This window comes from Peromyscus californicus, unplaced genomic scaffold (assembly GCF_007827085.1).
Source record: "Peromyscus californicus insignis strain IS unplaced genomic scaffold, ASM782708v3 Scaffold_19__1_contigs__length_69161282, whole genome shotgun sequence".
In the NCBI taxonomy this organism is placed as follows: domain Eukaryota; kingdom Metazoa; phylum Chordata; class Mammalia; order Rodentia; family Cricetidae; genus Peromyscus; species Peromyscus californicus.
This window is the reverse complement of record NW_026294491.1, coordinates 27,221,891-27,249,555: the sequence shown is the minus strand read 5'-3', so window position 1 is coordinate 27,249,555 and position 27,665 is coordinate 27,221,891. Positions and strand designations below refer to the sequence as shown.

The 27,665-nt window shown below is 43.4% G+C and overlaps 1 protein-coding gene across 3 annotated transcripts in view; it reads left to right on the top strand.

Annotated features, from left to right (window-relative positions):
* Positions 1-8,121, top strand: part of P4ha1 (prolyl 4-hydroxylase subunit alpha 1) — a 59,643-nt gene extending 51,522 nt beyond the window's left edge. For all 3 annotated transcript variants that reach the window (XM_052744936.1, XM_052744935.1, XM_052744937.1), the window contains 4 exons: positions 841-906; positions 3,748-3,816; positions 4,468-4,564; positions 6,045-8,121. In XM_052744936.1, the coding sequence (XP_052600896.1) occupies positions 841-906; positions 3,748-3,816; positions 4,468-4,564; positions 6,045-6,115 (303 nt within the window). In that variant the 3' untranslated portion in view covers positions 6,116-8,121. The remainder of the gene's footprint in view (positions 1-840; positions 907-3,747; positions 3,817-4,467; positions 4,565-6,044) is intronic.
* The last annotated feature ends 19,544 nt before the right edge of the window (positions 8,122-27,665 follow it).

Below are 27,665 nucleotides of genomic sequence, written 5' to 3'. Positions count from 1 at the left end.
CTGTTCCAGTGCCATTATCAAATCTTCATTTAATCAGCTCTCAACATAACCACTGACGCTCTGATACCGTGCTGTGTGATTCCACAAACTCGCCTCTTCAGGGTGGCAACAGTCCTGGCCTGGAGCAGCTCTTTACTGACTTAGCTCAGGTCCCTGGGCGCTTTTCTGGGGAATCCTGCAAAAACCACACTTTTGTCTCTTTTCCTCTTATTCCCGATACTGGAACATGTCAGGGGTTTTGGTGATGTCAGGTTATAGCCCCACATCACAAAACTAAAACACACTATTTTGAGATAATTGTCGATTCCTAGGAAGTAGCAAATAAGTGTATGAGACACTTCCGTGTCCCACCCCCAAGGTTGAGGTCTTGTTTAACTGTAGCACAGTAGCAAACCAAGAACGTGCCATTGGTGCATTCACAACACTCATTATGATGTCACCAGTTCTGCTTATTTTTGCATATGGCTCTGCACTCTCATACATGTGACTTTATGTAATTCCTGTCATGTCCGAGGCACATCACTATACGTCACAAGTCCCCCTGAAGTACTGTTCTGTTACTACACACCCCCTTCCTTCTCCCATCCTTAATTTCTGCTAACACCATTACATAGAAGAACACACTATTGATTCATTCAGAAAACAGGTCTAGAGTTTGTTTTCTCTGATAATTTTGCCAAAAGTATCCAGGGTGTGGGCTGATGCAAGCACCGAGAGGCTAGTGTGGGCACAGCTCACTGGTGGTGTGTTGGGAGTATGTTCTTTAACTTCCTACTACTGTGTCCCTGAGTATTCACATTACTGAGTTGTATACCATTCTGTTCACTGCTTTATCCACAGAAAGATGAGCCGGATGCTTTCAGAGAGCTTGGGACAGGAAATAGAATTGCTACGTGGCTGTTCTATGTAAGTTACAGCTAAATTGAGATTGGATTGCATGACTCCTTGATTTTGGTGTGTTACATGAAGTTGATTTGGGGGTCACTCCCGTTGACTACACAGTCATGTCAAAGCCAGCCTGGGTCTCAGACAGAAAAAGGCCTGGGGGTGAGGCTCCATGATTTGTCCAGTGTGCGGGAAGGCCTGGGCTTGATTTCTAGCATGTCATAGGCCAGGCATAGGGCTGCATGCCTGCAGTCCCAGTACTTGGAAGTCAGAAGGATCAAGGGCATCCTCGGGTATATAGTGAGTTTGAGGCCAGCATTGATTATGAGACCTTGTCTCTGAGGGGGAAGGGTGTTGTTTAAAAATTAATTCCTGGCGATGGTGGTGCCTGCCTTTAATCCCAGCACTCAGGAGGCAGAGCAGGCAGATCTCTGTGAGTTCAAGGCCAGCCTGGTCTACAGAATGAGTTCCAGGACAGCTAGGGCTACATAGTGAAAGACTGTCTTGAAAAACAAAACCAAACAACAAAAAAATTATTGGTAGTCCTAGTACTTGGAGATGTTGAGTATTTTAGAATTTGGACTGTTTTTATATATACATTATCTACATATGCACACATTATAAACATGTAGCTTTACAGTTTTCCACAAACTGAACATGTCTGGTAATCAGATTAGAACATAGCACAGAACAGTAGCTATTTTCATGGTTAAAGTTTCAAAACAGCAAAAATTACATTTGTTAGAATTGTGTGTGTGTGTGTGTGTGGGGGAGGGCATTAAACTCAGGGCCTAAAATATGCTAAGCAAACACTGTGTCTCTGAGCTACATGCCCAACTCCAAAATTAATATTTGTTCCATTTCATCAAACTTTTCTGTTATATGACAAATCACCCCTAAATGATTTTCCCTTTGGTGGAGGTGGTAGGGTGTCAAACCTATGGTCTCATTCATTCTCATATAGCAGCCTTTACAATCAAATGTCTTCTTGCTGTTAGCTCCTTAACAGTCCAAAAATGTAAAGAAAACACAATATACTTAATCCAGACTCTTTGTGTATTTTCCATCTTTACATGGCTATTTCTTTTATATTTTTTATTATCTCTTTAAAGACTATTTTTTAAACTATTTATTTTTTTTAAGGTTTATTTATTTATTATGTATCCAGTGTTTTGCCTGCAGGCCAGAAGAGGGCATCAGATCTCATTGTAGATGGTTGTGAGCCGCCATGTGGTTGCTGGGAATTGAACTCAGGACCTCTGGAAGAGCATCCAGTGTTCTTAACCTCTGAGCCATCTCTCCAGCCCTTATTTTTTTTATATAACTGCCTATACTCATTTTCCTCTCCCATCTAGGCCTACGTACATTTTTACACACATTGCAAACCGTTTAGATGTTTATTCCATCTGAATCTTGTCTCATTGTGTATCTATAATCCTTTTCTGGCTAGGAGAGATTTTAAACTGCCCAGCTGTGCAGCAGCTTTGCTGTTGATTCTGCCCCATTCAGCTTCCCAACATGGCAGAGGTACACTTACTGCCAGCTCTGGGAGCCACGTTCACTGCCAACTCTGGGAAGCAGTGGGTCTGTGCCTCCATCAAGCAGCATGCAGCCCAGAAACCTTTTTTTTGGTCTGTGCTAGCAAAAGCTAAATCCACTTGGAGATGCCTCTGTGTACCATGGCGGGAATCCTCCATGCTGTAGGTCAAGCTCAGATGCCGCAGCGTCTCTGTGCCACATGAGAGGCACAAACTGGGAAGCTGCTCTGGCTCTGTTTTAGAACTCTTTCTTAAAGCTTTCTCAAGTCTTAGGTGGAAATTCTTGCCCCATGTTTGAACACCAAATGTAGTGCCTCTTGGTCCCAAGTAAACAGAGGCTTATATTAATTACAGATTGTATGGCCTATGGCTCAGGCTTCTTGCAAATGAGCTCTTTCATCTTAACCCATTTCTGTTAGTCTATATGTTGCCACATGGCCGTAGCATTACCAGTTTGCTGGCATCTTGTTGCCCCTTGGGCAGCAGGCTGGCATCTCTTCTTCCCACCTGTCTCTTTCCTGTCTCTCTCCTTGGATTTCCTGCCTACCTCTAAGCTGCCTTGCCATAGGCCAAAGCAGCTTTTTTATTAACCAGTGGGAACAACATACATTCACAGCGTACAGAAAGATACCCACAGCATTGTAGCCAGTCCATGTGGCCTGGCCATCTTCACGCTTGGAGAGTAGCCAGCCTCCCAAACAAAAAACTTTACATGAACATGACATTTTTACAGCCTGTTTTTAGAAGTCATACAGTGTTGTCCTCTGTTTTTAAATCACACCTGCTAGGGAAGCACTTTACATCTGAACTACATCCTCAGTTCTACCCAGCGTCGGGGTGAGGGAACATGGGCTCGAACCACTTGAAGGGATTCCAAAGTCATGTCAAAAGAGCCTTAATGACTGAGGCTGTAGCTCAGAATCCTGGCTTGGATCTTGAGCACTGGGAAAACAAAAACACGTAGTTAGGACGTTATTACATTTGGAAATACAATTGGCTAGTGGTGTAACCCTTATTTTTAAAATACGTGGTTTAGCAGGGCATGGTGGCACAATGTTTTTAGTCACTTATTTTAGAGGTGACATTATGATGCAATACATAGTCGAGTTTTATTTGGTATTTTCTGCTTGTGGTGGTATTTAAAAATCTTCACACTATGATGGATTTCCTTGGTGCATGTGCTTTTTCAGTTAATTAAGGTTTGTATTTTTATTCTAGGTTACCTTTATGATAACTATATATATATTTCTTTAATCTTCTGTTTTTGTTTTTGTTTTTTTTCATTTAAATTTTATCTAAAGATAAATTTTTTTTTCTCTTGTAGATGAGTGATGTGTCTGCTGGAGGAGCTACTGTTTTTCCTGAAGTAGGAGCCAGTGTTTGGCCCAAAAAAGTAAGCTCACTTTGTTTGTGGGGCTTGTCTTTATGGGTCTTTTTCTCCTGAAGTAGAGCTGCACCTGCAGATTGTGGCCCAGGAATGAATTACATTTTCTTTTATATTTATTATATGGTCTTTTGCCTGTATGTATGTGTTAGATCCTGGAGTTACAGACAATTGTGAGCTGCCATGTGGGTGCTGGGAATACCTGGGTCCTCTGGGTTCATCTCTCCAGCCCCAAGTTAGATTTTCAGACTACATTAATCTCTAAGTAAAGGCTGGGCAAGGAACAATAATTGAGATCTAATTTCCAAGATTTGGTTTTTGTGTAGTTCTCTCCATATTGCTGGACTGTTCTTTAAAACACTTTGGTTTTTCAAGACAGGGTTTCTCTGTATAGCCCTGGCTGTCCTTGAACTCAGAGATCCACCTGCCTCCCAAGTGCTGGGATTAAAGGCGTGTGCGCCACTATGCCCGGCTAAAACACTCTTTTGTCAACCATGTGTTAACTTCCATATGAGTAAGGAAACATTTCAAAGTGATAGATAGACTCACGGAATTAGAGAACACTATTCGCTACTGTAGAAGGAACAGGAAAATATAAGTGCTGTGAAAAGTGAAGACCTAGCATTTTATCTGGTGATAATTTTGCGTTGTTCTCCACAGGGCACCGCTGTCTTCTGGTATAATCTGTTTGCCAGTGGAGAAGGAGATTACAGCACACGCCATGCAGCCTGTCCTGTGCTAGTTGGAAACAAATGGGGTAAATAGTTCCTGTAGTCTCTGAAAAATGAGTTCTTTATTTCACTTTTAAATTTATAACCTGCACCTTACAACAAAATGCCTCCTCCCATGATTTGCCATATGGCTTCATGTTGTATGGGATTCAGCTAAGCCTGATCTGAATATAAATTTGCATCCCATAGGTGAGCATTTTAGTGAGATTGTTTTTGAGGGTAGGTATTCCATTTCACTTGAGTTTTCCAAGAAGCGTTAGATTAGTTGACTTCTTTCCCTTGGAAAAGTCACAGTCTGAGAGCATGTACTGATGGGTAAGTCAGAATATGGCACAGTGCAGACTAATGCCTGAGATGGAAGAGAGAGTGTTTCTCCCTGAGCTAATGGGGCTTTCCTAAGCCTTAGCTTAATCTTTGTGTCCTCAGCACACAGCAGTTACTTTTTAGGCATGTTCAGTGCCAGAATAGATTTGTGCTAAGGCTGGGACAGCACTTGGTTCTAGTGTAGTGTTTAAGAGGCCTCCTCTCAGACCTTGCAGGTATAGGATGGCCCCATTAACAACTACAATAGGAAAAGAAACGGGTTTGATAATATATTAATCAGTATGTGAGTTACAGTATGTCAGTGGCCACATTTCAAATGCTCACAGTCTACATGTGTCTAGTGGTTATGATATAACCACTGCAAGGAAGCCTGTTTAGCAAGACCATAAAATCCTCTTGCTGATTGTGATGCTTGTGAACTGCTGGACCTCAGTGAGGACAGGCTGATTGGGAAGAAAGAGCTTCTCCATCATGTGAGTGGTCTAAAGCAAAGAAACAGCTTCTCCATCATGTGAGTGGTCTAAAGCAGCAGCAAAAGGTTTTGGCTATTTTTTTCTTATGTCTTTGAGCCAACTGTTGAATAAAGACTGGGTACCAGGGAGGTGACAGTAACGAGTGTAGGCAACCTAGTTCAGATATTTTGTATAAGTCAGTGACATTGGCTTATTCTGTAATACCAGAAAATGGGGTAGAAAATTTGGGGGAGGGGATCCTTTAAAAGAGTATATTATGGATGTAGTGGTACATGCTTTTAACCCCAGCACTCAAGAGGCAGAATCAAGCACAGATCTTTGAGTTTAAGGATAGCCTAGTCTACAGAGTGAATTCTAGGACAGCCAAGGCTATGCAGAAGAACCCTTCTCAAGAACAAACATTTTGGAACCAAGGTAACTGTCTGTGTATGTGATAGCAATGACTGATCAGAGAATCGTGTTTGCTTTACTGTCCTTGGATTTGGAGGTAGCACTTGGAGGCAGAGGGAAAGCGTTCTGTTCCATCCATGCTGTTCCACGTGTAGCTCACTTTAGGCCTCATTAGATACACATACATGAAATCTGATGTTTCCAACATTGTCAAGTTTATGCAGCATCTGCCTTTATCTGGGTTTTAATCCATGTTGAAACTGTTATTGACAAGCTTTTAGAGGAGAGAAGAAAAGTCTTTTTTTTTTTTTTCTCATAGTATCCAACAAATGGCTGCATGAACGTGGACAAGAATTTCGAAGGCCGTGCACCCTGTCAGAATTGGAATGACAGACAGGCTACCCTCGCTCCTGATGTCCTCTAACATGCCTGGCACAATTGCTGATTAGAACTTTCTGAAGTTTACAGCTGACTAACACTCCATGATTCATTCGGTCATGAACTTCATCCCATGTTTTGTCAGTGGACAATCACTTATTTTATGGGGGTTTTTGTTTTTTAATTAACACTCAATCACCACATTATGTAAAATTTTACAGTTCAGTTATCACAGGGTACAGGACATTTAAAATGAGGAATCCTAATTGTTGTTTAAGAGCATTTTGGTTAGATTAAAAAAAAACAACAACAACAAAAAACCAAACCATCCAATTGTAGATTTTCCACATCTCAGTAGATGGTGGGCCAAGAGAGGCTGTGCATGGGGTTCAGATGCTTACACCCCCGCTCTTCCTTTGCTGGGTTGCTGAGCACTGGTAATCAACTAGGAGCCTAGTCTGGGTCCTAAGGGGCTCGCCTCCATCTATTATTCCACGTTCATATTTCTTACTATTTAAAGAAACCATAGTTTTTACCAAATCCCCCTCCTCACCAGTGGTGAATTCAGCTGGTTAGAGAAAATTACTTTGTTGAAAAAGTCCTGCAGAGCAGACCTGGCCTCACAATTAAAATGCTCAGACTTGGGCTTTTTCTTCAATGACTGACGGTGTCCAGAGACTTGCTGTTCCATGTGCCGACACCCTGCCCTGTATCCCACTACAGCAGCTGGTGATGTTGGCACTCTGATTCAGTCCTGTGCCTTAGAAGACTGGGGGTTAACATAGACAGGTCCTTGTCATGACGAGTGAGGGAGTGGAGTTTTAAAAAGAATCTGTTTTATAAAAAGCCAAAATGTGTTTTCCTTTTAAATTCTGAAACGTGTTATAACAGTGACCTATTTATGATCTTAAATCTTTTTTAAAAAAATGTTTCTGTGTGGTATTTTTCATGTTTAAATTCAAGTATAAAATAACAGTGCTCACAGGTTAATATACATTACTCCTTTACTACATAGAGCTTAGGTTTAATATTTGTGGTTAGACATTTAGTCAATCAAAACATGGTTCCTTGGGGTAGAGCATGCCTGACTCCCTCTAGACTCTGTGAAACACTAACAAAAAGTGTACTTATTCAGAGACAGTCATGCTTTGATTGTAAGTTGTTAAAATAACGAAACTTACACTTTCTTTTATTCAAAAGCCTGGGTGTGGTCTTGATATGTATGAGGGAATTCTTCATTCACACAGGGCTCTGGTTCTTTCTTTTTAATTCTCTGGGAAAGTAGGTATTAAAGTGAACTGTTCCAATCAAAGATTTTAGCCAAAAAAAAAAAACAAAAAAAACAAAAAAACAAAACACAGTTTGGGCATGGTGGCCCACATCTTTACTCCCAGCACTTTGGAGGCAGAGGCAGAAGGATCTCTGAGTTCAAAGACAGCCTAGTCTACACAGTAAGTTTTAGGTCAGCCAGAGCTACGTAGAGAGATCTTGTCTCAAAACCAGACCAGCAAATCAACTTCTCTTAGGCTGGTGGTGTAACTCAGGCATAGAGCAACATGGGTGAGCCCTGGGTTCCATTCCACTGCTAAAACTCCACACCAGTTAACATGGAGGCAACAAATTCTACAAGGAAAATGGGGTCTCAAGGCCAGAAAATTTTTGTTTTGTCACAATGTGTTAGCAACTAGATTATAAATTAGGAAGGTAATGTATACATTTAAAAGCAGATTATGTATCTTCTATAAGAACTTAATCTATGTATCAGCCTGCCTCTGCCTCCTGAGTTCTGAACATCTGGCAGTTGGAGAAAGGTACTTTGTCATGGGTGCAGTTTGCAGTCTCAGGGAACTGTCCAGTGGCTGGTCCCCAGTCAGAAAGCCACAGGGTTTGTGAGGGAAAGGGGGACAGTTGTTGAAACCAGGCATGGCCTGTAAACACATGAGGAGACACTTGACCTCACTGATCTTTTAAGGAAGTCAGCAATGTTAACTCAGGCAAATAAAGTGTGTTGTCTAGGATGTGTGAAAACTGCCATTGTATAAAAGTTCTTCACAACTTTATTTCCTATCAGAAGTTAGCATCCCGAAATTCTGATTCTGGGTATGAAATGAAGACAGAGAGTTGAAGTGTTTCCACCCAGGCTCCTAACAGGAGTATTTGTAATCACCATGAAGCGAGGCCACTTAAGTACAGAACTAGATGAGTGGGACAAGGTGGTTATACGTTAGAAAAATACTCACGCTCTCAGCATGGATGAAGTTTGGTGAAGTCAGTCACACAAATGCTCTTCTCCACTTGATGAGATGCCCCGAGTAATCAAATGCAAAGGAAGCAGATGCTTGCCTGGGTGGAGAAGACACTTGGGAGTTAGTACTTAATGGGTATGTTGCACAAGAATATGCACTTAATATGATCTAAATAGACTCTTTGATTTTAGACTTATTTTGTACGTATGAGTGTTTTCCCTGCATGAATATATGTACACCATGTGTGAGCTTGGTGCCCTTGGTGATCAGAAGAGGCCATCCGATCCCCTAGAACCAGTTATGGTTGGTTGGTAACCATCATGTAGGTGCTGAAATTGAACTCTGGTCCTCTGTAAAAGCAGCAAGTAGTGCTCTTAAACCTGTGAGCCGGGGTTGGGGATTTAGCTCAGTGGTAGAGTGCTTGCCTAGCAAGCACAAGGCCCTGGGTTCGGTCCTCAGCTCCGTGGGGGGAGAGGGGGGACCTGTGAGCCAAGCCATGTCTCCAGCCCCTAAATACAATCTTAAAAATAAACATGCCAGAGATGTATGTAGCTCAGTAGTTGAGTGTGCCCAAGGTCCTCAGTTCAATCCTCAGTCCTCTCCCAAAAAAAAGAAAAGAAAAAAAATTGACAATTTAAACAATTACATTCCAACCAATTCTTTTTATAAGCCCAAATTGAAAGCAAGAGCATCTGAATTTATGGCAGCATTAGTTATACTGGCCAAAGGTGGAAGCAACTGCCTTGAGGATGTATCTGCAATTGAAGGGATAAGCAAAAGAAAAATCGAGATAGGCTTAAAAATTAATCTGGAGTCAGAACTCCAGAGAGCTGACAAACACTGAGAATTAGCAGAATCCCAAAACAAGACTAAGGGATGAGAACAGCTCTTTAAGAAAAAAATTCAAGTCAGGCAGGCATGCTGCTGCACACCTTTAGTCCCAACACTCAAGGCAGAGACATGACAGATACCCGACTCTGAAGCCAGCCCAGTCTACATAGTGAGACTCTGCTTCACATAATCATTCAAGACAACTCTTTAAAAAAGTGTTTAACACTACATATGGTTTAGAAACATACTATATGACTCTGAGAACAGTCAGAATGGCCACCATGAATACACTTGTGAATTTACCAGATCTTAGACAATGAAAACTGGACATATAAGCGAACTTCATGACCTAGAAAAGAGGAAACTGGAGTGTAAGGCGTTGGCAGCAACTCTTAGCATAGAACAAGAGTATACTTAGTATGGGCTGGGGTGATGGCTCGAACCTGGAGTTTGGAGCCCCAGAACCCACATAATGTCAGGTGGGCATGGCAGTCCTCTTATAAGATGGAGATGGAATTTCCAGAACAATCCAGCCATCAGAACTGCTGAGTTCTAGACCCCTGTCATAACATAAAGCCACCTCGGACCACACACCTTAACATCAGTCTCTGGCCTCCACATGTGCATACCTGGGCACCTGCACTGTCACACACGTAAGTTGTGCGTAAACAACCCACAAACGGATCTACATCCACTCAGTACATAGACAAATCTGTTGATACAGCATTGGACATGACAAATCCTTTCTCTAAGGAGTCTGCTAGAAGACAAGCTGTGACCTCTAGAAGTTGTGGACTAGATTCCAAAGACAGTTGATATCTATCAGATCTGTGGGTACATCAGTGTTCACAAAGGATGGTAGCACTTAGCGTTTTGCGATTTGGGGTGGTGAGAGGTGGGTTTTTTTGTTTGGTTTTTGTTTTGTTCTAGACAGGGTTTCTTTGTGTAGCCCTGGCTGTCCTAGACTAGCTATGTAGACCAGGCTGGCCTTGAACTAGAACATCTGGCTGCCTCTGCCTCCCTGGTGCTGGCATTAAAGGTATACGCCACCAAAGAATGTTTTCCAGCATGCAGTTGAGGCCAGCCTCACACTCCTGAAACCCCTGGCCCCAGAGCCGAGATTGTGGGCCTGTACGGTCAGGCTCAGCTACTGTTTATGAGTTTTAAATCTGTCTTTAGTGTTGTGTCATAGTAGCCTGATAAACTACAGAAGGCACCCAAAGTTAGTGGAATAGGAATTGCTTAGAAGAGAGTTGTTAGAAGAACCATGTTTTCTACCCTACAGAACTAGACAGGATTTTTACTGTACAGTGTAACTAACAAGTGAGAGAAGTTGAAGTCACCAAGAATCTGTGTGTGATTCCATGTTTGAAATGTATAAAGAGAAAAAATGGAGGTGGGGGAATGTAACATGAGTTCTAAATGGTCTTGTAATAAAAACCTGGAGCCAGATATTGGAGTAAATACTGAACGATCAGAGAGAGAAAAGAACAAGCCATAGCCACTTCTCACCTCGCCAACTCTGACTAAATGCCTCTGAGTCCTCAGCTGAAAGGAGTCAGAACTCCACCCAGCCATTTCACTTCCTATCTCAACCTTCCCAGTGCTGGGATTAATGACCTGTGTGCTTCCCAAATACTGGGAGCAAAGGCATGAGATCCAATGTGTTGAGATTAAAGGTGTGCTCCACCACTGCCTGGCTGTTTCTCCCTTAGACTGGATTAATCTTGTGTAGTCTAGGGTGGCCTTGAACTCACAGAGATCCAGATGGATCTCTGCCTCTGCCTCCGGAGTGCTTGGATTAAAGGTGTGTGCCACCAATGCCTGACCTCTATGTTTAACTCTGTGGCTGGCTCTGTCTTCTGATCTTCAGGCAAGTTTTATTACGGTACAACAAAGTATCACCATTGTGTGTGTGTGTGTGGGGGGGGGGGGGAATTAGAGGCCCATAGCAGAGGGATTGAGTTCTCTTCAGCTGGTAATGAAAACATTTCTAAGTTGTGCGAACCAGGAGTGGCGGAGCTAGGAGGATCAGAAATTCAAAGTTGTCCTCTGCTCCATGGTGAGTTCAAAGCTAGCCTGGAACAAGAGACCCTGCCTCAAAAACGATAAATGTTGGGTGAGAATGTTGTGATGACTGTGCAATGCTATGACTAAGCCATTGAGTTAAAACTAAAGTATTTGATAATTTATATAAAACATACACTTCAAGTTAGTGAGTTGGATGGTATGAAATACATATCTAAAAGCTGTTTTTAAAAAGCTAGAAAAACATCAAACATAAACATAAGCTAGGCCAACTATAGAGAAATTTTAAAGCAGCCAAAAAACTTTTATTGTTACAAATGATAAACCTCCAGCTAAGCCAACACCAGCAAAGTGCCAATATCAGGCATGAATGGGCCACAACTACAGATCCTACAGAGCTTAAAAGGGTGTATTATTAACATCTTTATGACTAATCAGACAGACTGTGAATTAACAAATTACTAAAATCTCAAGAGAAATCCTGAATATCCCCATTATTGATTTTTTTTTTCCCAAAAAGCAATGCAGAGTTCTAGATGGCATCACCAAACTGCCCCATAAGGAATACCCCACACACATGGCTTCAGAAGATGCATAATTTCCAACTCACTTTAAGAGAAAAAACACTGGGGGGGAGGGGCGGGGGTTGGAGAAATGGCTCAGTGGTTAAGAGCATGGGCTTCCAAAAGACCTAAGTTCAATTCCCAGCAACCACATGGTGGCTCATAACCATCTATCATGGGATCTGATGCCCTCTTCTGGCATAAATGTATACATGCAGATAGGGCACTCACATACATAAAATAAATAAATCTTTTTTAAAAAAAGAAAAAAACATTGGCCAGGTGGTGGTGGCACATACTTTTTAATCCTAGCACTTAGGAGATAGAGGCAGAAGGATATCTGTGAGTTCGAGGCCAGCCTGGTCTACAAAGCAAGCTCCAAAAAAGCCAGGGAGACACAGAAACGCTGTCTCAAGCCACCCACCTACACACACACACAAAAATAAAGATTGTCCCTGATCTCTAACGAGACTAAGGAAGTGTAAGGATCAATATCTCTCAGGAATGTAGATTAAAAATAGTCTTACAAGCTTTTGCAGGGCAAAAGACATGGTCAATAAGACAAAAAGACAGCCTACAGAATGGGTAAAGATTTTCACCAACCCCACATCTGACAGAGGACTGATCTCCACAGTATATAAAGAACTCAAGAAACTAGACATCAAAATACTGAACAATCCGATTTAAAAAATGGGCTAAAGAGCTAAATAGAGAATTCACAAAAGAATCACAAATGGCTGAAAGACATTTAAAGAAATGCTCAACATACTTAATCATCAGAGAAATGCAAATCAAAACGACTCTGAGATACCACCTTACACCTGTCAGAATGGCTAAGATCAAAAACACTAATGACAGTCTATGTTGGAGAGGATGCAGAGCAAAGGGAACACTCCTTCACTGTTGGTGGGAATGCAAACTGGTGCAACCACTGTGGAAATCAGTATGGCGGTTTCTCAGAAAATTAGGAATCGAACTACCTCAAGACCCAGCCATACCACTCTTGGGCATATACCCAAGGAACGCTGATTCATACCACAAAGATACATGCTCAACTATGTTCATAGCAGCACTATTTGTAACAGCCAGAACCTGGAAACAACCTAGATGCCCGTCAACTGAAGAATGGATTAAGAAAATGTGGTACATATACACAATGGAGTACTACTCAGCAGAGAAAAACAATGACAGCATGAAATTTTCAGGCAAATGGACGGAACTAGAAATATCATCCTGAGTGAGGTAACCCAGACTCAGAAGGACAAACATGGTATGTACTCACTCATAAGTGAATACTAGATATAAAGCAAAGAACAATCAGACTGCAACCCACAGAACCAGGGAGGCTATATAGCAGGGGGGACCCTAGGATGACTGTGGCTTATAATAAGTTTTGGTTTGACTGAATTACTGGGTAAGCCTCAATGAAACATTTCACTATTAAAAAAATAGTCTTACATTTAACCAACGATGAGTGGAAAATGTGTGTTTAACTGAAATATGCTTAATACACTAACCAGTCCTGTTCAACAATTAAGTCACAAAAGTTGGGGCCAGCACGATGGCTCTGTGGGTAAAGGCACTTCTGCTAAGTCTGACCACCAGAGTTTAGTCTTCGGAGTTCACAGGGTAGGAAAGAACCGATGCCCATACGTTGTACTCTGACCATTACACATGCTGGGCACATACAAGTATCCTCTCACACAGAAATTAGTGCAATAAAAATGGCAAAGTCGCGTTCATCTCAAAAACCTAAGGTTGGTTTAATGGTCCAAATTCTACCTGGGTAAATCATCATATTAGCAAGTTAAAGGAGGAAAAAAGAAATATCATTTCAAAAGATCCAGAGAACACACGACAAATTTCAGTATTGCTGATAATTTTTTTTTAAGTGAGCCAGGTGTGATAACATGTGTCCGTGATCCTTGGCTCAGGTAGGAAGCTTGCCCCAAGTTCAAGGCCAGCCTGTGCTCTATAGCAAGTTTCAGACTAGCCAGACCCTGCCTCAAATAAAGCACAGATTTCCTGAACCAATTAGTAGCTTTCCAGAAATCTTGCTCTGCCTCAAGGTGGTAGCATCTTGATCTTCCAGGACTTCTCTAGCCAATTTGTGATGTTGTCCTCAGGGTCATAAATGCTAAGTGGCAGTAGGGGCAGGTTGGACATTTTAATAGGCAGTGCCCAAGCTCAACAGGTCCATAGGTTTTGTGACCTAACCCTGGGTTTTTGTTTCGTTTTCTGTTTTGAGGCAGGTTTTTATGTATCCCAGGCAATCTTTGAACTTGTTACATTGTGGAGAATGACCTTGAATTCGTGATCCTCTGGCCGCTACCTCCCAAGTGCTATGATTACAGATGTTTGCATAGTAATGCCTGGTTTTGTGGGGCCAGTTGAAAGGGCTGAACGGTGCTGGTTGATTGGCAGAAGAGTCACGGCCATGGCAGAGTTAGAAAGAGCTTCATTAGAAAGAAGAGGGGATGGGGGGGGTGGTGGAAGTCAGGCCTAGCGGGGGAGGGAAGCGGGGCAGAGCAGACAGCAGAGAGGAAACAGAAAAGAGAAGGGTGGGGGGTCCGTGTCTGACTTTTTAAGGCAGAGATTGCAAAAAGTCGGAGATTGCGTGACCATGCCCCCGCTGATGATGTAAGATGTTAGGATCCTGCTCTTACTCTTGCGGGTCTAACACCAGTGACTAGTGCATGCTAGGCAAGCATCAAGCTACATGTCCAGTCTAAGACCTAATCATTTTAAAAATACTTTTAATTAAAAATTTTTTCTTTTAATTACATCTGTCGTGGTTTTTTTTTTTTTTTTTTTTTGAAGGGGTGGTAGTGAGGTTTGTGAATTTTAGTGCAGTGCCTAAGATGACCAGAAGAGGGCATCAGATTCCCCTGGAGCTGGAGTTAACAGATGCTTGTGAGCAGTCCAATATGGGTGCTAGGAACTAAACTCTGGTCCTCTTGAAGAGTAGCAAGTGCTCTAAACTGCTGATCCATCTCCCCAGCTCCTTAGTAATTTTCAACTTATCATTATTAATTATTATTATTAATTGTTATCATTTTGCTTAAAGAGTTACAAGAAGTTAGCAGTCTTAACCAAGAAAAGTAATAATAACTAAGAGAAAATTAATTTCTCTTTATTTGCATTATCCCATGGCTGAGTATATATAGAAAAAAATTGAGCTATATGCCATAGAAAAGTAATTGTAGGGGCCTGGGGGAGAGCTCCACAGGGCAAATACTTGCTGTACAGGCCTGAGGACCCAAGTTCAGAACCCTCCACACACATCATCTAGGGGGACAGCACCCACCTGTAATCCCCGCGCGGAGGCGGCAAGGACAAGGCAGTCCCCAGAGCTGCTCACCAGACCGCCTTCCCAGATCGGTCCTGCCAGGTTGGGTGGCTGCCTCTGACTCAAACAGAAACTCGGGGGTGACCCAAGACAGCTGACTCCGACCTTCACACACATACGTGCACACTCCATGCACATATACCGTACACACATAACCACACCTCCCAGGTGAATTATTACAGTATCGGGATTAAAAGGTGTTAAGAAAGCGGAGGTAATATAAAACAGGGACCGTCTGGGCGTAGTGGGGAGGAAGTTAACACAGAGAAGCCAGCTGTAAAGGAAACAAGGGAAAAAAATGAGGAAATTCCACTTCGACCTGAGGGGAGCATAGAGTGTACTGAGTAGGGAGGGTGCTTGTTTGCCTGCCTAGGTGTATGTGTATCTCACAGAGTAGAGACAGACAGACAGACAGAGACACACTGATGCTCTGATGGCAGTTCATAAACTGAGCAAAAAATAAAATACAGGGAGATGCGGGGGGCGGGGGCACTGTAGATGGAGGGGTGCCGAAGGGCAGCTCTCTAATGGTTAAAATCAGCCAGTGGGGTGGGGTACACTTGTGGAAACTTACTATGTGAGGAGAGCACTCCTGCAGGGCCCACCTTTCTTTACGCTCGCTCGTTTTCTTCAAGTCTTTCAGTAGATCCCCTTTGCTAAGGTAACTTGAGTTTCTACCATTCACAACCAAGAGCAGGGATTGATTTGTAACCCTGGCATGGCTGTTCAATCAGTCATCTGTGCATTCTCCTCCTCCCAACACCATCTTCTGCTGTCAACTCTAAATTCACTCAAGCCGGGCGGTGGTGGCCCACGCCTTTAATCCCAGCACTCGGGAGGCAGAGCCAGGCGGATCTCTGTGAGTTCGAGGCCAGCCTGGGCTGCCAAGTGAGTTCCAGGAAAGGCGCAAAACTACACAGATAAACCCTGTCTCAAAAAACCAAATAAATAAATAAAAATAAAAAACTTCACTCAAGCAAGGCTGTCATGAGGCAGAATGGAGGAAGAAGGCAAAGGGCCGAAGAAAATGAGCAGACCACTCAGACAGTTAACTTGAAGAACTCCTATCAAGTACCCCCAGCCCCAGCAGCCCACTGCCTGCTAAGGGCGGGTGTGCCCGTTAGCTATCTTAGTCCTTTCAACCAGAGCCAGGAGGTGGGTGTTTTCAGTCTCCTCACTGAAGCCCTTGGCAAACACAGCCTGTCAGTCAAGTGAGATGTGTTTCTTCAGAGTCGCCGCCCCAGGGCCCCAGCTGACTCTAGTTCTGCAGGGAGATGGGGTGACCAGATAGAGAAGGTAAGGATCTGCCTTACAAGGGGGCTGGGGGGCTGAGTGAAATAGGGCGCAACATTAGGAGGCGGGGTGGGGGGGTGGGGCATGGGGGGTGGGGTCTCAGTTTCAGTTTCCCAGTAGCAGTTCCTCAGGCAGAGGCAGGGTGGGGTGGGGATGGGGTGTGCCAGTAGGTTCTTTGTAAGGTACCTGAGAGAGAGAGAGAGAGAGAGAGAGAGAGAGAGAGAGAGAGAGAGAGAGAGAGAGAGAGAGAGAGAGAGAGAGAGAGAGAGAGAGAGAGAGAGAGAGAGAGAGAGAGAAATAGACCAAAATGGTGAACTACTACAGGACCTGGCAGGGAGCCTTCCATTACACTCTAAAAATACTCCTCAGAGGTCTCTCGAGCCCAGGGCAAAGGACCAGGAGATTATACACTATCTCCCTTTTGACAGTGGCTGCTCCGGGGTAACCGATTCCTAGGCTACTTCAGCCAGGCTAACAGAGGAGCTTCAGGTCACTGGCCCAGCCTGGTTCCAGAATCAGACCTCGGCACAGGAGGGAGGGAGGACGGCCACAGCTGCCGCTCTAGGGAGACCCCTCTCCTCCTTGGAGTGAGATGCTCAGTGGGGCTGAGGCGGCACCCACCGACCAGGAGCCAGCAGGCCGCAGTATCAGGAACAGGCCTGGGAATGAGGCAGGGCTGGACTGGACTGATAACCTGACCTCAAATCCCTCAGCCTGTTGGCATGCCTCATTGTGCTTCCCCACAAACAGTGGTGACAGTATCTACCTTCCCCAGCTCTGAGAAATCCACCGGAAGTACAAACAGAACATTTTTAGTGCCAGGCCATGTAGAGACTCAGTGTTCAGTGAGTGATGGTCATGATTATTGAACTCCACATGTGAGTGAAGTCCAACGGAGCCACGAAGAATGGGTCAGGGTTGACCAGACACAGGTAAGCTTTCCAGAAAGTGATTCAAGACTAGGTAGTAAGTCATAGGTAGAATGCTTGCCTAGCATTCAGGAAGCTGTAGGCTCCGTGGATGGGGTGACATGGAGAGATGGTGAGACAGGAGGAACCCAAACCCCTGTAGAATACACTATGCTTCCCCCACCATTCATGACTGCCTGCTAGGACCCGCGAACGCTCATCTCTCTGTCCGTGTTGACCTAAAGTGCGTCCTCTGGGTTCCCATGGACCCTTTGTCTTGTCCTCCGTTTCCACAGTCTTCCGGCAGGCTCACAAAGCTGTAATAGTGGCTATAGTCCAGTGTCTGAATACAGTGAGATCACAAATACACATGTACACATGTGTGGGACACTTGGTCCTGGGAAACTGTGATGGGGCTGGGACTCTGAGCCTGGGGTTACAGATTAATCTTACCCTCCAGAAATCAAGTTCACAGGAGGCTGACAAACAAATCAATGTGGTTTTAAACATGCTATATGGAGATAGGGATCCAATCTTTTAAAAACATTAAGGCAGTCACGTTTTTGATTAGAAACTTAAAAAAAAAATGGAATTGTGTGGTTGGACAGATAACAGCATTGTTAAAGCACATGCCGGACCTGAGCTGATTCCCAGAATTCACATCAAAAAGCCAGACATGGGTGATGCGTGCCTGTAATCCCAGATCCTGGAGGCAGAGACAGGTGGCCCCCCAGGCCTGCTGGCAGCCTCGCTTAATTGTCCAGTTCATGCCAGTGAGACAGACTGCGCTATTAAAAACACCACCACCACCAACAGCAAAAGATGTGTGATTTTCTTAATTTGCAACTTTTATAAAAAAACAGTAAAGTTTAAAACAAATAGAAAGAAATGTGGTTGGATGTGGTGGTGTACACTTTTAACCCCAACACTCAGGAGGCAGAGGCAGGTGGATCTCGGTGAGTTCCAGGCCAGCCTGGGCTACAGAGTGAGTCCCATGTGGGTCAGGACTCTACAGAGAGATCCTGTAAGTAAGCAAGCATGTAGATAGATAGATAGATAGATAGATAGATAGATAGATAGATAGATAGATAGATAGATAGATAGATGATAGACAGACAGACAGATGACATAAGGTAGCTGGCACCTGAGGAAGGAGGGCCAAGGTCATCCCCTGCCTGCATACCGTCTTTGTCCCTGTTCTGCTGCTGTGAAGAGCACGACTAAGGCAACTCTTACAAAAGAAAGCATTTAAGTGGGGCTTGCTCACAGTGTGGAGGCAGGAGCTCGGTGGCCCAAAGGCAGTGGTGCCGGGGAATAGCTCAGAGCTTTATATCCTGATCCACAGGCAGCAGGCAGACACAGACAGACAGACAGACACACACACATCACATCACATCACATCACATCACATCTGTGTTCTAAACTGCTGGGCTGTCTCCCATCACTCCCTAACCCCAGAAGCCGACTCTCTCTAGCTCACACAGCTGCAGCTGAAGAGGTCCCCACCCCCCTCGGTGGGTAGAAACTCAGGCAGAGCACCCAGGAAGCAGTGCTCCAGAAGTTGCTCTCGAGAGTGTGCCCTCTACTGGTTGAGAGCAGAACCTCATGGCTGCCGGACCGTGTGACATTCAAACTAGCCCTCATCACCAATCCCCGGAGCTCATTTCAAAGTTTTCTTTCAAGAGTTCAAGACAAAGCCATGCGGTGGTGGCACAAATCCCAGCATTGAGGAGGCAGAGGCAGACTCATCTCTAGCAGCCTGGTCTACACAGTGAGTTCCAGAACACCCAGGGCTATACAGAGAAACCCTGGGGCGAGGGGTGAGGGAGTGTGGAGGTGGTGTTTCAAGATAAAAACCATGTGGGCTTCTCAGGTAACTACCCGTACTCTGTGGGAGACAAGGGCGCCTTCCATTGGCCTTTCTGAAGCCTCCAACTCAGTTGTGAGCGGGATAGTCATGGCCAAAGACAGCAGCCAGCATACTCCATATGCGTCCACCTGCTTAAGACCCCACAGTGACGGGAATGTCTCATTACCAAAAATGTTTTCCTCTTTCTGTTATTTGTAGATACATCATCCCACTGCCACTACCACAGAGTAAAAAAAATTGTGATTCCAAGTGGAAAAACAGGACAGACATTTGCTGTTGCCAGTTTTTCTATTTACATCCGTGTGTGAGGTTGTAATATAAATGCTTAGGTCTATGGCATTAATATAAGAAAGAAAAAGAATGTGCCAAAATATTTCCGTGAACAAGGTTTTACAACTCAACTTCTTAATTTCAATAAAACCACTGTTAAGTTTCAAACCCAGAACAAATAGCTGAGGTGCTTATTTAACATATGAAAGGCAACCTGGCCTCCAGGCTCTCCCAGCATCCCTCAGTCTCTGTTACAGGGTCTGGCAGGCATACCCTGCCCTCTACCCTGACCGATCCAGCCCAGGGGCTTGGCCGCCCTTCTCCCAGAGGCTCTTCCCATATAATCCAGACATTTTGGTTACCCTCTCCCCGCCCCTTTTGTACCTTTGGCCTCCTGGCTGCTGCACCTGGTTCCTCTCTCTCCCCTCTGCCTCTTCCCACATGGCCCAGCTCAGTCTGGTCATGTCCACTGCGGACTCTCCCAGATGCCCCTGCCCTGTCTCTGTCTCCCTTTTATCTATAATAAACCTTCTCCTCTACCATACCTCGGAGCAGTCATGTCCTTTCTTTTCCTTCTTTTTTTCATTCAACCGTGAATTTTTCTGGACAATACCATTATTTGGACTTAAAAAAAAAGTCAGTTGAGAACACACTTAGGTCTAGGAGCAGAGATGGCGTCCATTTGGATCTAGATGGGAAAGAGTGGAGAATCGCGGAACACCGAGGCAGCAAGATAGAGGTGCGGTGGAAATGGTGGTGTCTATGGGTCTGTGAAATAAAACTTTTGAGGCTGTTGAGCTGTGTCCTTTCTAATAACCTGTGTACGAGCAAGCAAGGGCTGCTGAGAAAGGTCAGCCGATAAAGGCTCTTGCCTCCAAACCTGAAGACCAGAGTTCCATCCATGGTCAAGGGAATCAAACCAGCTCCTTGCCTCACATGCTCGTGGTCCCGGCTCCCATATCTGGTAGCACAAGTAGCGTTAGGGAAAAGTGGTTGCACTAGAAGACAGGCACCTGGGAAGACCTCCCTGGCATTTGCATGCCGACTTTGCCCTCCACCTGCTTAATAAATCTGGGATGGAGTCCCTAGAGTGACTCAACTCCCGGGAAACCTTTGGGCTTGGTTATTCCCTGATTACGTCCCTCTTACAATCCTGAGCTACAAACTTCAATACAAATCCTCAATCACTCTTCCCGGGTCTACTGAGAAAGCAGGGAAGGAAAATAGTATTGGAGGGTTTTCAAAATGAGATGCAAAGGGCCGGATGGAGGGCGAGTTTCAACTGGCCAGTGTGGGCGGGTCTCTATGTGATTGACAGCTGCCTGTAAGCTCTGCACCCAAAGGGCAGAGTCAGGAGGATCAGGAGGTCAAAACCAGTCTGGGCTACATATGCACCTGTCTCTAAATAAGTAAGCAACCAACCCAAGCCTTCCATCAGTCTCTATGGCCCCGTGGAAGTGTTGTGGACTGTTCTGTTTTTAGATTTGGGTGTCCAAGTCGAGGGGGATAAAATGAGCCACTGAGTGCTGAGCCCTGGACACTGAGCTGTAAAATGTTTGAAGGAACTTTTGAAAAATTTTTCAAGCGTTATATAACAAAACGCCAATATGTTCCAGATTTCCACTTTTAATGTTCATTTTCAGTTGTAAAATCTAAAAGTTGTAAATTCTTTATATAGTTATTTTCTTACATAATTCTGTTTGTAAATTTACAACAGGAAGTTAGAGCAAATGACAAGGTTTATATCACAATTGTGCTATGAGCTTTATAGATATAATATAAATAAATCAAACTCAAGCAGTTGGTTTTTTTTGCTTATGGAACACTGGTCAGACACACACATAAATCCTATGCAAATAAAATAAAATAAAATAAAATAAAAGCGGACTTCTCAGTGCCAGCAAGCAGAGGGTGTTTGTACTGTGTAGACTCCGTCGTCACTGTCCATCTCTAGCCAGGCTGTCCTGTGTGCAAGAACTTACTTTGAATGTCCCCTTTCTGTTGTGTGTATCTTGCAAGCTAATTAAAATATACCATTGTCTCCGTGTTCTTTCGTTTTTTTGTTTTTGTTTTTGTTTTGTTTTTTTTTTTTGAGCTGAGGATCGAACCCAGGGCCTTGTGCTTGCTAGGCAAGCGCTCTACTACTGAGCTAAATCCCCAACCCCTGTTTTGTTTCTTGAGACAGGGTTTCTCTGCATAATCCTGGAATTTACTCTGTAGACCAGGATGGCCTTGAACTCACCGAAGTCTGCCTTCCTCTGCCTCCCGAGCGCTGGGATTAAAGGTGTGTGCCACCATCGCCCAGCTTTCCTCATGTTTTTAAAGCTGTTAGCTTTGAACTTAACATTTTATAAGTGAATTCTGATGGCAGTGGAACGTGGCTCTGAGCATTGGTGATGGGACCCGATCTGTGGACATGGGAGGAGTCCCCAGTGCCAAGCAGTTGGCATCAGGGTTGTGCAGGGCTTCGTGGAACACAGCAGGGCTCATCCTCAATAAGATGATCCAGTGTCTCAGCAGAGGGCTCCAGTAGACGACAGGAGCAGTATGTCTCAAGTGTGGAAAGGAGAAAGAGATTCTCATCTGCTGAGAATTCTACAGCCGGCAAAATTAACCTTCAAAAATGAGGGAAACAATACATTGCTAGGAAAATGAAAGCTGAAGGAGCACATTCCCACTTGACCAGTCCAGCAGGAGACACCACAGGGACTCCACAAGCTGAATCTAGACAGTCACTCAGGAGGACATGAAGCGAAGGCAAATATAAAGTCTTCTAATTTTGATTTGTAACTTTTCTAAAAGGCTTGAAAGACAAATGCCTGGAAATCATTATAAATCTGTTTTTGGGCATAAACCAGATAGAGATGCAATTGGTGATACTGCTAAACTGAGACAGAGCTTCAGTATCTTTAAGTGTGCATGCCTGTGTGTGTGTGTACTCATGTATGGATACGTGTACCTGAGCTTATGTGCCTGCCGGATCTAGAAGAAGGTATCAGATTCCCTAAAACCGGAGATACAGAGGGTCAGGAGCCCAATGTGAGTGCCGGAGCTAAAGTTGGGTCCTCTGCAAGAGCAGAAGGCACTCTCGCTGCCGAGCTACTGCTCCAGTACAACTTTAGTGTATTTTATGTAAAATCCTGGTAACCACAAACAAAGTAAGCTATGCACAAATCTCACAAAGTACTTAAAGGGCCTCCATATCAGTGGTTCCCAACCATCCCAGTGCTGTGGCCCTTTAACACAGTTCCTCAGGTTGTGGTGACCCCCCCCCCCCCCACCATACAATTCTTTCATTGCTACTTCCTAACTGTGATTTTGCTACCGTTATGAATCATAATGTAAATATCTGATATGCAGGTTGAGAACTGCTGGTTTGCACAATGACAAGGGAGTGAAAATGTGTCACTACAAAAGTATCAACTAAGCACAAAGAAGGAAGTGATGGGGGATGGGGGATGGGAAGGACAAAAAGCAGTAACATGCACAATAGCCACATAGCCAGAGCAGATCCTCAGCAGTCACGTGAGGGATTAAGGTCTCCAGTCAAAAAGCTAAGAGTGGCGAAATGGATTCATCCAACTTGATCCAAATACTCGCCGACTTTCATTGGGCTGGAGAGCCAGCGTGGTGGTGGAGAGACCATGCTGCTCTTGCAGAGGATCCATGTTGGGTTTCCAGCATCCACACTGGATGACGGCTCACAACTGCCTGTAACTCCAGCTCCAGGAGAGCCGATGTTTTCTCCTGGTCTCTATGGACACCAGCGCATACCCACACACATCACATAATTAAAACAAACAAAAAAAAGTACCGGGTGTGGTGTCACATGCCCGGATGCCAACACTCAGGAGGCAGAGGTATCTCTGTGAGTTCAAGGCTAGCCTGGTTTACATAGAAAGTTCCAGGCCACACAGGGCTACATAGTTAGACCCTGTCTCAAAAGGAAAGGGGGTGGGGATTATGTCTAAAGACAAAAATGGTTTGAAAATGAAAAGACTGAGAAAAATACCCAATGCAGAGATGAATAGACTATAATGTTCTCCATCTGTTATAATGGGTTTCTATTTGACTCATATAAGGATAGTGAAAAGGTAAAAAACTATTACAAGTGATAAAGGCCATTATATCTGGTAAAGCAGCCACTTCAATAAGATGAAATAAATATAAACACAATTGCCTAACATCACAGCATGGAAAAAAATAAATATTGACAGAATTGAAGAGACAAATAGCCCTACAATTACAGCTTCAAAATTCAAAACTCGTCTTGCAATCAAGGACAGCTCAAACAGATGGAAGAGCGTTAAGGAAGTGAGATGTGCACACATATAAAAATGTAGACCTCCCCTCTCCCGCAGAGCCACCTGGAGCCTGCTGGAGCCAGAGAGATCAGAGGATGTCGCCTTTCAAATCACACAGCTGTGCCAGCCATTCACTCTGTAAAGCATTGTTTTGTTATCTTTTTCTGTTACATAATGTCTCCTCTTACGTGTATGTCTCATGACGGTTTTGCATTTGTATTTGAAGACAGCTGTTTACTATAAGGCGTGTTTTATTCTCGTAGTCTCACATCTCTCATGCATTTGCCCTCTTTTTCTGACTTCTCTCATCCATATCCTTCCCTCTTTTTAATAAGACCCTTCCATAACTTTAACCATCTCTGTCATCTGTGGGTCCTAACAGCATCCCAACCATCCCCTCCACTACTTTACTTGCCTCAATTTTTTCTTTTCGAAGTCAATCTAATACTTCCCGTTATCCTTACTCAGCATTCTCTACTCCCACTCCTAACCTTATTAACTGAGATCTGGACACCATGTGACCCTTGGGTGTTGATCCTCCAACAGTTATTGGAGTTAAAGAGGCAGCTGCTGTTCATTGGCTAGTGTGAATTTGCATAGTGATGATGTCACACAGCTGTGGATATCCTCCCAGTTAATGCCCTCCCTCAGAAAATAATATAAACTTTACACCGGGCACCAAGCCCCTGGATTGAGTTCTCTGAACCGTGCTCAGCTCTGCCACATGCAAGCCTTACACAAACTTTACCAATATTTAAACTGAAAGAATACATCTCATTAGCAGCCACCAAAATAACACCAGCTGTATCATTCCCAACACAGTAACACCAGAAGCACTAAAACCAGGACAACACCCCCAAAATCACTACCTAGACAGTAATGGAATCTAATGAGCGCTAAGTGAAATCCCGAAGAACTCAAATAATGATTTCAAGTATGTTCACAAAAATTAAGAAGAAAATAAACCCCTGATGGAACGGAAACAGCTGGGAGAAATAAGAAAAACGATGCAAGGTAAGAAAACCAAGTTCAGGGGCCAGTGAGATGGCTCAGTGGGTAGCTGTGCTGGGGGCCAAGTCTGACTTCCTGAGTGGGATCCCCGGAGCCCACATGACGGAAGGGACAACAGACTCCTGGGCCTCTGACTTCTTCCACAGGTGCACAGTGGCATGTGCATGCCCCAACCCCAAATAAATGTTAAAGGAAATTCTTTAAAGACAGAGGAATTCAACAAAGAACTGTTGAAGAAAACCCAACCTGAAATGCTGGAGATGGAAGAAAACATAGGATGAGATAAAACACAGAAAACAGTGGAATGTGTCAGCTGTGGTGGATCAAGACAGGACAGCGTATCTGAGCTTGAAGGCAAGGCAGAAGGACTGTAACATCAAACTAGGGGTATCAGTAGGGATTCCAACAGTGAAAAGACCAAACCTGTGGGTAATAGGCATAGAAGAAGAATCTCGTCTAAAAGCATAGTAAACATTTTCAAAAGAATCATAAGAGATAATATCCCAGAGTTAAGAGCAGAGGTACCAAGATACAAGAGGTATTTCAGACCTCAAATACCCCAAGACCAGGAAAGAACTTCCTCTTGTCTTGTCATTTTATAATTAAAATACTAACTAAATACACTGAGCAACAACAATGAAAAGCATATCGAGGTGACAAGAGAGAAACACCAAGTCACATATAAAGGAGGCTCAGTAGAATAACAGTAGATGGTTAACTGGAACGTCAAAAGTTAGAGAGTCCCAGAGATGACAACTGCCAACCCAGACTTCTATACCCAGCAAAGATATCTGTCATCATTGAAGGGAAATAAAACTTTCCCTAACAAGCTGGGCATGGCGGTGGTGGCTCACACCTTTAAATCCCAGCACTCCAGAGGCAGAGGCAGGTGGATCTCTGTGAGTGTGAGGCCAGCCTGGTCTACAGAGTGAGTTCCATGACAGCCTGGTCTACACAGAGAAACCCTGCTGAGAGAGAGAGAGAGAGAGAGAGAGAGAGAGACAGAGACAGAGAGACAGAAGACAGAGAGAGACAGAGAGAGACAGAGAGAGAATTCTAAACATATATGCTCCAAACACAAATGTACCAAATTTCATAAATATTATTAAATATAAAGTCACAGACTAACCCTGAACAGTAACAGTGGTGACTTTAATACCCCATTCTCAACAAGAAACAGGCTATCCATAAAAAAAAAAAAAAATCAACAAAGAAGCATTCAAATTAAATTACATCATGGACCAAATGGATTTTATAGTCATCTGCAGAACTTTCCACCCAAGTACTAAAGGATTCACATTCTTCTCAGCAGTCCATGGAACCTTCTCCAAAATAGGTCACATATTAGGATAAAAGCAAATCTCCACAAACATAGGGAAATTGGATGAAATTGATTTCTATCTGAGCACAGTGGAATAGAGGTAGATAAAGTGAGAGGAACACATTGAATTCTATCTGACACAGTGGAATAGAGGTAGACAAAGCGAAAGGAACACATTGATTTCTATTTGAGCACAGTGGAATAGAGGTAGATAAAGTGAGAGGAACACATTGAATTCTATCTGACACAGTGGAATAGAGGTAGATAAAGTGAGAGGAACGGCAGCAAGCACAGGCCCATGGGGACTGAACGGCCCACTACCGACTGGTGAATGGGTCACTGTAGAAATGAAGGAGATTTCAAAACTCCCCAGAATGGGATAAAAATAAAAATGCAACATGTCAAGTTCAATGGGACACAAAAGAAGGAAATCCTAAGAGAAATATTTATATCGATAAGTGACTATATAAATATAAAAAAAAAATCTCAAATTGATATCTTAATGATGTACCTTAAACCCCTGGAAAAACAAGAACAAATTAAACCCACACCAGTAGAATGAGAGAAATAATCAAGATGTGGGCCAAAGTTAAGGAAATAGAAACAAAAATAAAAATATAGAAAATCAATGAAGCCAAGATTTGGGTCTTTGAAATAATAAGAGATACCAACCCTTAGACAACTTAGAAGGGAAAATGAGAAAACCCAAACTAACAAAATTAAAGATGGAAAGGGAGACATTACAACAGATACCAATGACATTCAGAAAACCATAAGGACATACCATAAAATCTTATCCACTAAGCTGGAAAAATCTGAAATAAATGGGTTAATTTCTAGACACATATGACTTATCAAAAATTAAATCAATATGAAATAAAATCAAACTACATACATAACCAGGGATGAGATTGAAGCAGTAATAATTTTTTTCCCAAATTAAAACCAGGTCAGAAGTAACATCTAAAGGCAGACCCATCAGAATAACACCAGACTTCTCAATAGAGACTATGAAAGCCAGAAGGTCCTGGACAAATGTTATGCAGACACTAAGAGACCACGGATGCCAACCCTGACTATTATACCCAGCAAAGCTCTCATTCACCATAGATGGGGTAAACAAAATAAAACCAGGTCAGTTAGCTTTACTGGAGAATTGTAATAGACTTCCAAAAAGAACACCAATGCTACTCAAGTCATTTTGTAAAACAAAAAAGGAAGAAAAGCTTCAAAATGACTTTTTTAACCCAGTGTTACCTTGATACCAAAGCCAGATAAAGATACAACAAAATAAGAAAATTACAGATTGATCTCCCTGATGAACATAGATGCAAAAATTCTAAATAAAATGATGGCACATCAAATTCAAGACCACATCAAAAGTATCATTCATCATGATCAAGTTGGCTTCATTCCATAAAAGTGCAGGGATGTTTCAACACACAGAAGTCATAAGCACAACTTGTCACATAAATGGACTCAAAGGCAAAAATCACTTGATCATTTCAATAAAGAAAGAAAGGACCTTTGACAAAATCCAGTATCATTTCACAATAAAAATCATGGAA